The following is a 9,911-nucleotide window of genomic DNA, read 5'->3' as shown; positions in this document are numbered from 1 at the left end:
CTAGTGTCTTTCTCTTTTGCCCTGGGGACCCAGGTGTCCTATCCTCTCCTCCCCCTTCCCCTTGGGAAGTTGGAGAACCAGATGGGCTGTTGCGCAAGGTCTCTGCCTGCTGTTTACCTCCCGCGGGTGCCTCCTCCCTCTCTATAAAGCCTGTGCTGAGCGGGGGAGACGCGGAGAGACAGAAACTGAGGCTGTCGAAGAGAGGAAGACAGACTAAAAGAGATCCAGAAAGGAGGGAAAGAGAAGTCCAGAAGTGAAGGAGGTAGAGGAGGAGAAATAGACAGATCTAGTATTTCGGTGGGGTGGGAAGAAAGAGAAAGAGTAAGGGAACCCACTGTGGGGGTCGAAAGAGCATCAGGTGGACCCTTGCCCCATCTCCCCATGGAGGTTTCGGAGTTGGGTCCCGGGCTGGTGGAGCGTTTGGAGCAGCTGTCGACTTGCCCGCTGTGTGGGGGCCCCTTCCAGGACCCCGTGCTCCTAGCGTGCGAGCACAGTTTCTGTCGCGCGTGCCTGGCCCGCCGTTGGGGTGCCCCTCCAGGGCCCGGTGACACTGACACGGCGCCTCCCACGGTTTGCCCCTGCTGCAGTCTCCCGTGCCCTCGCCGCAGTTTGCGGTCGAACGTGCGCCTGGCAGTGGAGGTGCGGATCAGTCGCGGGCTGCGGGAGAAGCTGGCAGAGCCAGGGGCTCGGACCGGGAGGCGCCGTGGGGGACGCATCCCTACCATGGGCTGTCAGGATCCGCACGGAGAGGTGAGGACTTGCCCGGGGAAAGATGGGCGGGCTAGTAGGAGCTAGGGACTAAGGTTCAGAGTAATGGGAGTTGGATACTGGGAGGCCGTACGTATGCCTGGATCTGGCGGCGGGAGGGAGGGGGGTACCTTGATTTACTTGGCTTCGGAGGGAAGTCTGGGGGGAAGAATGGAGTTGGGAAAGAGAGAGACTGGAAGGTCGTTTGGAACACACTATGGTGTGCTGAAAGTTGGAGATGAGAGGGAAGGGTGGAGTCGGTCTTGAGGAGAGAAGGAGGATTTTGGGGAAGGGGAAGGAAAGTAGATTTCAACTGGGGTAACCTGGGTTGAGTGACGGTTGAACGCCGAAGACCTTAAACGGAAGAAAAAAAAAGATCAGAAAGTGAGGAAGGTGCTGGGTCCAGCACTCGGGGCCTGAGAGGCAGGTGGGACCCGGTAAAGGAAGGTGAGGTGGAAAATACCTGAGCCCTGAGAAGCGATTTGGGGGCTTAAAGCAGGGAAGTTAGATCTTTGGAAGGACTATAGGATTTCCTGAAGACAGCTGGCATACGTCAGTGAGTGCTTGGCATTGTACACCTGGGTTGGAGTTAGAAACCTGGTTGTTATTGTTGATCTGTCTTTTTCAGAGTCCTAGGTGGGGATTAGGGGAGGGGAGGGGGTGAAAGTAGGTGAAACCAAGGCTGAGGGCAGCAACATGGTGTATGGGTTCTTTGGTTTTCACTTTGAATCCAGGCTACGTGGTTGCAGGGTCCCCATTCCCCTTGAGGACCCAGGTAACCTGGTCCTTGGCTTCCTTCCCTTCCTGGGACACAGAGGTGTTTAGAAGCTCTTGCAGCCCTAGCCACTTCCGCCCTTTGAAGCTCTCAGAGACCTAATTAGTCTTGTGGCAATTAACATAACAAGACTAATTGCCTCCTCACCCCCATTCCACCTTGGCTCCAGCTAAGACTGGTCCACACCCTTGCCAACAGCAAGAGACCCCTGATTGAGGAACCTTGGGGCACCTTCTCCGTTTCTCAGACTCCTCAAGAAACTATGAGCCTCAGTCTCCTTAGCATCTGTTGGGGGCCACACCCCAGATCTAAATGCCTTTCCAGGTTGTTGGGGAGTCCCAAAGTTTGGAGAGGCTAATAAACACTATTAGGGTTTTATGGTGAGAGGGGAAGCAGCTTTTATTAGAGAGCCTGGGAAAGGGATGGGGGTGGGGGAGAGGTAGGGGAATAATGCAGCATGAAAAGAAAGTTCTGTAAGCAAAGAGGCTTATAATGCCTCTCTAACAACAAAGTTTGAGGAATTGTTTGTTGAGGATAAGTTCTCGAGGGTATGGGCATAATATGGTAAAAGATCAAGGAAAAAAGGAGGAGCCTAGCCAGGCTAGGGTAGGATGAAGGAAATGAGAATGAGACAGGTTTGATGGGTGGGTGGGGAGACAGACAAGGGGATCATACCTTTAGAGCTTAGAAGGGACCTTGGAAGTCATCTACACTAACTCTTTCATTTTACAAGTGAGGAAACTTCATCCCAGAGATGTTAAAGATGACTTGCCCAAGGTCACACAGGTGGTGGCAGAGATGGAATTCAAACTTCCTACCACGTTATGCTAGGAAGTATTGAGAGGCGAATGCCTGTGAGGGGTGGAACGGGAAATCTGTGGAATAGGAATTCTTTACCTAGGTTCACAGACTGGATAGTTTTTAAGGGGTCCATGAAAGTGGGTTAAAAAAATACATCTTTATTTTTTATTAACATCTAACTGAAACTTAGTATTTCCATCAACTATTTAAAAATATGTTTCTGGGAAGGGGTTCATAGATTGTAACAAAAAAAGGTTAAGAACACTTGCCCTAGAAAAACAGTTCCTCCGAAGGAGGAAATAGGGGTAGGACTTGCAGCACCAGGTTCTGGGATAGGGTCTTCCACAACATCAAAGCCTAGAGCTCACTTCTGTTTTCTCTTTTACCCTACCCCTAGGATGTGAGGAAGACATGGAGAAGGTGAGTTCAATTCTGGATATTCCTCTTTCCCTGCCAAGAGTCTCCATTTCTGAAATCAAATGAGATAATATATGAAAAGTACTTCTCAAATCTTATCTTGCTATAACAGCAGCTGTTACTAACAAATAATAATAAGAATTACTTAGCCTCACCTATTATGGTCTTCTCTCCCACCCCTACTTCTCTTTTCCCCATAAGAATCAGTCATGAACCAATGAGTTCACATATCCTGTACCTTCTTTCCAATTACTAGTAGCAGGACATTTAGGTCTTCAGAATGAGTGTTAATGAGGTTTATATGTGCATGTCTACAATAACTACATCTTTCCCAGGCTTGATGCTACAAAGCCCAAACGAGAGGAATCAGATGAGGACATCCCAGAAGATTATCCTGTAGTCAAAAACATGCTCCACAGACTCACAGGTGAGTTGGGAAATGCGAAGAGGGAGCCTAAACAAAGACTGGGGAGGTTCCTCAATCAGGAAGTCCTTGTGGGTGTCTAAACCTCAGTTGTCCTTCTCCCCTTACCTATATCCCTCTCCCTTTTCACTCCGCCCCTCCCCCAATCAGCTCATATTCCTAAGCTCCCACTTCTTCTCCTCCATCCTACACCACCATTTTACCTTCTTAGAAGGTCTCTCTCTGCCACCAAAGAAGGCCACCTGTATTATTTTGGTCAGATAATACTAACCTTGTTGGAGGTACCCAGAGAAAAAGATTCTCTTCTTGGTCACTGACCTCAGCCATCGCAGGCCTCCTTCCTCCCTTCACCATTAGTCAAGATGTCCCTCCTTACGTCTGTCCTCTGGCTCTCCTGCAAACTCCTTTTCTCTCACTACAATCACCGCAGAATGCGCAGCACTGTGATTGCTTATTCTTGTTTTCATGGGTAATGACACCTCCCCACTCCAATCCAGTTAGGTCCATCCACCCCATTGTGTTTCAGTGGGTGGGTGGGCTGGCTTCTCGAGATACCTCAGATTCCTTCCCTCCTAGCTCGGTTCCTGGTATCAATTGCCTGCCCTTGGTTTCCACCTTCTCGGTCCTGCTGGCCCGGCTCCCTCAGCCCCACCCAGATTTAGTTGAAGCCATTTCCCCCACCCTTTTCTGGGAGCCTCCTCCCGCCTTCCCCACACCCACTCATTTCCAACCCGACCCTCTGTTCTCCCCTTAGTTCTGTCCATGGTGTCCCAAATCACACTTCAAACACAACCATTCTCAGCCCCCGTCCTTCCTCTTCCCGCCTTCAATAATTCAACTGTTTCTTGATTTTCCATCTCTTTCCAGTAGCTTCCTTAGCTCCTGCATGACTGACCTCCGGTCTCCCAGCCTGGACACCCACCCCTACCCCCACATTCACCATCCTCAGCTCTACTGAACTCTTCGTGTATTCCCTTCAAGACTTATCTTGCCACTCCTACCCTTCATTTTTACTTTCTCTGAGAGACCCCTTTCGCCTTGGGGAGCGGAAAGCACACTAGATTTGGAATAAGTGGAGCTGGGGTTCTAGGTGGTCTCCCCCACTTTTCTTCATCTGTCAAATGAGGGTTGGCTTATGTGGTCTCTAATGGACCTTCTAAATCTTAAAGATTCTTCACATTCATCCTCCCTTCCTTATTCCCAATCCACCACCCAGCGGACTTGACTCTGGACCCTAGCACTGCACACCGTCGCCTCCTCGTATCCCCCGATGGTAGAAGCGTCTGTCTAGCCCCACCTGGGACACCTGTACCACCAGATGGACCAGCCCGCTTCGACCAGCTCCCGGCTGTGCTGGGTGCTCAAGGCTTCAGAGCCGGACGGCATTGCTGGGAGGTGGAGACAGCTGGTGGAACCTCTTCCGGGGAGTCCTCTGGTGAAGAAGACGACAACGAGAGCCGCTATGCCGTCGGTGCTGCTGGAGAATCTGTGCGGCGGAAGGGCCGCGTGGGGCTATGCCCCGCCGGAGCCGTGTGGGCAGTGGAAGGCCGTGGGGGCAGGTTATGGGCACTGACAGCCCCCGAGCCTACGCCCCTGGGGGGCGGGAGGCCCCCACCACGGAGAATTCGTGTGGACTTGGACTGGGAAAGGGGCCGAGTGGCTTTTTATGACGGTCGTTCCCTTGACCTGCTCTTCGCCTTCCAGGCATCTGGGTCCCTTGGGGAACGTGTCTTTCCGTTGCTCTGCACCCGGGACCCCCGGACCCCACTCCGCATAGTACCAGCTGATGGCTGAGCCCTCCACCCTGCAGTTTTACCAAGGGATTCCACGCTCCTCAATAACCATTTGGGAGACTCCAGCTCTCCGGGATTCGAGTGGCCTACTCCCAAGAAATTCTCAAATCCCTCCCAGGCAATTTCAGATCTTTTGTACACCTGGATGTGGAAACTTGAGAGCCATTTCCTCCCAAGTCTAAAAGCTTCCTGCCCTGGAACTCTAAATATGCCATATTTCTGAGTAAAGTGCTTTCAAAATAAACCCACAAACCCACTATCTTCCTATAACCCCTAGTCCACTCTAACTCCACCCACAACTTCCACAGTCAGAAATGTTGCTTACTCAATTGATTTGCCTCCTACTAAGCCCCACCGAGCTGGAGAAACTGCCTTCTTGGTAGGTCCCCAAGACTTTTCAGACTTCTATTCCCCTTTCTGGAAAGAAAGTATAAAGGGTACTGTCCTCAGGACCCTTTTCTTGAGGTCTGTTATTACTTGCCTTCTTTCCTTTTTTTTTTGAATTAATTTTTTTTAGAGGTGGGAAGGCAGGGCAATTGGGGTTGACTTGCCCAAGATCACACAGTGTCTGATGTCAAGTGTCTGAGGCCACATTTGAACTCAGGTCCTCCTTATTCCAGGGCCAGGGCTCTACTCACTGTGCCATCTAGCTGCCCCCTTGCCTTTTCTTGATGAGTAATTTCTACCCTGCAGCAACCTGTAAGGTCTTTCTACCATCAAAGTTTCTCTGATCTTATCTTCTCTTTTATTCACGGCCTCCCTTTTTTCTGAGGTCTGGCTTGATGCTATGCAAGCCCTTTCATACATTTTTCCCACCTCCAGTTCAGCATGGGGTGCATGGTACTACCTCTGCCCACTTTGGGGGTTCTGGGCACAGCCCAAACTAACCCCTCTCGTAAATACTCCCTTTACTATAGAATTGGCCCCATATTTAACACATTCTGTGATGTTGGTTTATTTATTTTGAGAGCCTGTAGCAATAAATGAAATCTCAGTGAAGAGGTGGAGTTAGTTGACCTTTGCAGATAAGTGGAAGAACATAGCAAACAGTGGATGACTCACTTCCAGGAACTGAGTGGAAGGGCCTATTAGTTGGTGTTACTCTTCTGGGCTTATTTAGGAGCTGGATAGGTGGAAGGAATACCAACATCTTTGATCCCTCTTCATCCCCTCCTAGGTTCCCCTCAATATCATACTGGATCCACCCTCTGCAATGGGAAAACCAGAAAGCTGAGGGAATCAAACCCAGGCAACCAGAATTTCAGCTTCCTTTGCCAAAAGCTCTAGAAAGGACAGGAAAACTGGGAGAGACTGCCCTTCTCCCTTCTACCCTTTCTCAGAACATTTTGGCGAGTAGTAGTTAAGAGAGGGATTGGGAGTGGGAACTCTCTGCTGTCAGCCTCTTTGGAAGGTGTAGACATTTTACAGCCTACTGATGAGATTTGAAGACATAACCTGAATCCCTTCCCAGCTGATGAATAAGAATTAGGATTGCATAATACTTTGGACTAGGTGCTTTAAGCCAGGATTAGAGTACAGCTTGGCAGCAGGGCAACTGGCCACTAAGGGGAGTGGACACGTGGGGCTTGGATAGGACAGAGGCCTGGCAGTGAAAGCTGGGGTTATAATGAAGCCCACTCTTGAGTGTGCTAGAGATTCCGAGAACAGGGGATTGAGGGTTGGGAAGATTTGAATTCCAGGAAAGGGAATTTGGCAGTGAGAACAGAGGGCTGGATAAGAATGGGGCTGGAGACTAGGATAAAAGATGCCTGGGTTCCTGAGAACAGGGATGGTATGGAAGAAGAGGAATGAGAGCTGAGGGAGCTAGATGCCTGAGTCCCTCAGGGGTAGAAGGAGCCTGGAAGCCTGGGTTCTGGAATAGCAGCAAAGTCAGGACTCCAGGATTTTCGCCTGCCCTCCCCTCCTCATTCCCTCCAGCAGGTAGAGGAGAGGCAAGGTGATGGGATGGGAAGAGGGCGGGTAGGGTCAAACCATGGGTTTAATCCCCAAGTAGTGACACAGACACATTCAGGTCCAGATAAATGGAAGGACAAAGGAAGGGGAGTGAAGCTCAGTGCTGCATGGGCCCAGGTGGGGGTTGGGAGGGGTTAGGGAGGTGGGAAAGAGTGGTTGGGGGCCCAGTGGTGATACGACGCTGTCCCTTTCGGTGGCCCCGAACACAGTGAGTGTGACCACAGCCTTCATCGTCTTCATCATCGCTCTCTGTGGAGCTCTCACCAAAGGCCCGAGGCTTTTCGTAGATACAGCAACCTAGAAGATGAGTAGGGAGGAAGGCAGTCAGAAAGAGAAGTAATTCAACTCTTGAACTCAACTCCTCCCTTCCTCCACTCTTCCCCTGAGACCAAGTGGAATATTTCCCTTTACTGTATAATTGGCTCCACACTTAACACATCCTGTGACGCTGGGTTATTTATTATGAGAGCCTGTGTGAATAAATGAAATCTCTGTGAAGAGGTAGAGTTGGCTGACCTTTGCAGATGAGTGGGAGAACATGGGAGATAGTAAAGAATGCATTCTCAGGAACTGAGTGGAGGACCCACTTCTACTAGCACCCTCCTCTCCCCTTGTAGGACAAAATTCTTCAAAGTTCTCATTTCTCTCCTAAAATTCAGACATCTAGTCTCCTATCTCTTGGCTCTCCCCTCAGAGCATCTGGGATTCTTCTACTACCCACCCTTCCAGAGTAGAAACACACCATGCTCCAATGCCCTCTCTCTTCCATCTACTTTAAGCACCTAGGCATTCACCTTGCCCCTAACATCAACAAGATCTGGGACGTATGTAAAACTGAAGGGAGAGATGATGTCTGGGATTTGGAGGGTTTGAGCGCTTTGGGAGCAGGTTGTAAGTACCGTAAAGATGCCATAGGGAGGTGGCTACTCACATTTTGACGAACGGCGTCCTAAATGCTCATTGTCCACAGTATCACTTGACCATTCCACCTTCTTGTCTGGCTTCCGTTTCCGGAGTTTAATAGTTAGGCTACGGTTTTCCTGGGGGGGGGGAGGGGGAGGATAGGAAGGTTGAAGTGGAGTGATGAATTTCCCCATGTAAGTCCACTACTTCTTGAGACTCTTAGTACTCTCTTTTGAGAGCTTCTAGTCAGTCTCCCTTTGCCCTGTTCATGTAGTTTATATCATAAACATTGTACTGTAGGTGCTAAAGGGCTGGGAGATAGAGGTATAGGAATACACTCAGGGTCTCTCAAGTTGGATAGGAAAATATTTCTTTGGGGGTAATCTCTGGACCTTGGAGAATTACCCCACCAATGAAAGTGTAGAGGAAACAAGTATTTCCCTCCATATGTTCCCCGCCCCTCATTCTAATCACACATTTTAATCATTATTATTAGTATTAAAAGTAATTTTTCCAGTCTCCAATGACAATTGAAGTTTCCTACAGAATCCTACTTGATTCCTCATGGCTAACCTCTCCATCACCCTCCTCTCCTTCCAAACCCCTTTCTCTCCATCTCTCTACCTTTAGGTTTCCACCTAAGTCAATGAATGGGAAGATGGCTGAGGGAAGGGATGGGATCGGAAGCTCTTCTCTCTTACCCTCAAGCCCGGTCTTGATCATCCTGTTCTCTTATTTTCACTCTCTTGCCTAGCATTCCCTATATCTCATTCGAAGTCCAACCTCCCCAACCAATGCTCAAGCTATTTTTTCCAGTAGTCTCCTAAACCCATCACATCTCCCCATCTCGTACCCAAGCTGCTTCCTGACTTCAATTCCCTCCCCTTCCAGCTCCTTTTTCTCAGTCCTGCCTTGATTCCCTCTTCCAAATCTCTCTTAAGAAAGACCCCGCCAAACACTTCATCTCCCGATCCTGACCCCCCCCCCCCATCCAATACTTCTTCCGTTCCCTGAAACCCCATGACGTATTCCTCCCAAATCGGCTCCCCATCGCCAGACTGACCCCTCCCCCGTGGCCGCCCAATCTTCGGCACAGCCCTTCTCCATCCTTTCCCTTCCTCCCCCTCCCTTCCCCCATCCTGTCCCTCCAGCATCCTTTCCCTCCCCCTCTCCTCCGTCATCCTCTCCCTGTCTACGCTAGGTTCTCCACACCCCTGTCCTCCTCACGGGTTCGGTTGTCACAGTAACCGATGTCTCGGTGACGGTCTCGCTCAGCCCGGCCGTGGCCTCGGCCATGGCGGGGGCTGAGGGTGGGGGAAGGACGTCGGGGGACGCGTTATCTTCCTCTCCCTGGCTCCCTGGGTGAGTGTATGTCTCCGGTGTCGGGGGAAGTAGGAGTGAGGGTCGAGGTGTTGTGGCTCCTCTTTGGTCTCGACTTCCCCGCCCCCCGAGGACAAGGAGCCCACCCCCACTTCCGTCTCTTGGCTTCCGGGTATGACGTTCCTCCGCACCCGGCTCGTCCCGCCACCAATCGTAAACGGCCAAAGGCGCAGGCGCACCAGAACCGTTTCCGCCGTAATCAGAGAGTGAGCCAGGAGTCTCTCTGAACGCTTGGGGGCGCCCGCTGGGCGAAGGAGGCAACGCAACTAGTAATCGTAAGGCCCAGATGCGCAAGCGCAACGGAGAAGCTCTCTTGTGGCCAGTGCCTGCTTGGGGTGGAGGAGTGTGCGTCTGCACGTGCACTAGCCGCTCTCCAACCTGATAGTGCCCGCTGGCAAGAGAAAGGCTCACCCTGCACTTGAGGTGCGGCGAAATCCAGGTACTCCCATCAAAACAAACATCCCTTCCTCATTCAGTGCAGAAATGGAGGCCGGAGGAAATTGGCGAGGGTGTGATGGTCGATTAAGAGCCAGAAACTCACGTGTTTGTTCAGGCTCTGACAACACTAACTGGCCGAGATTTGGATCCCGCCACAAGTTCCCTGAGAGGCCGCTTCTTGACCGAGAAATTGGTCCTACCTTCCCTCCTAGATCACGCAGTTCGTTAGCGGATGTGATTTATGTGCCCCCAAACCCAC

General features: G+C 50.9%; 2 protein-coding genes across 3 annotated transcripts; one reads left to right on the top strand and one right to left on the bottom strand.

Annotated features, from left to right (window-relative positions):
• The first annotated feature begins 209 nt into the window (after positions 1-209).
• RNF39 (ring finger protein 39) lies at positions 210-5,448 on the top strand. Its single transcript, XM_036766526.1, has 4 exons — positions 210-750; positions 2,721-2,743; positions 3,076-3,167; positions 4,381-5,448. Exons 1-4 carry the CDS (start codon positions 382-384, stop codon positions 4,956-4,958), a joined length of 1,062 nt encoding a protein of 353 aa, XP_036622421.1. The 5' UTR covers positions 210-381; the 3' UTR covers positions 4,959-5,448.
• A 439-nt stretch (positions 5,449-5,887) lies between these two features.
• On the bottom strand, positions 5,888-9,327 carry PPP1R11 (protein phosphatase 1 regulatory inhibitor subunit 11). 2 transcript variants are annotated; one of them, XM_036766530.1, is made up of 3 exons: positions 9,062-9,327; positions 7,863-7,971; positions 5,888-7,228 (listed from the first exon to the last, which is right to left on the bottom strand). In XM_036766530.1, exons 1-3 carry the CDS (start codon positions 9,128-9,130, stop codon positions 7,029-7,031), a joined length of 378 nt encoding a protein of 125 aa, XP_036622425.1. In that variant the 5' UTR covers positions 9,131-9,327; the 3' UTR covers positions 5,888-7,028. The 2 variants fall into 2 exon arrangements, with proteins under 2 accessions (XP_036622425.1, XP_036622424.1); XM_036766529.1 differs by having other exon boundaries at positions 9,047-9,290.
• Between the last annotated feature and the right edge of the window lie 584 nt (positions 9,328-9,911).

The sequence above is a fragment of the Trichosurus vulpecula genome, chromosome 7, assembly GCF_011100635.1.
Source record: "Trichosurus vulpecula isolate mTriVul1 chromosome 7, mTriVul1.pri, whole genome shotgun sequence".
NCBI classification, from domain to species: Eukaryota; Metazoa; Chordata; class Mammalia; order Diprotodontia; family Phalangeridae; genus Trichosurus; species Trichosurus vulpecula.
The sequence above is the reverse complement of the archived record's forward strand: the minus strand, read 5'-3'. Positions and strand labels throughout refer to the sequence as shown.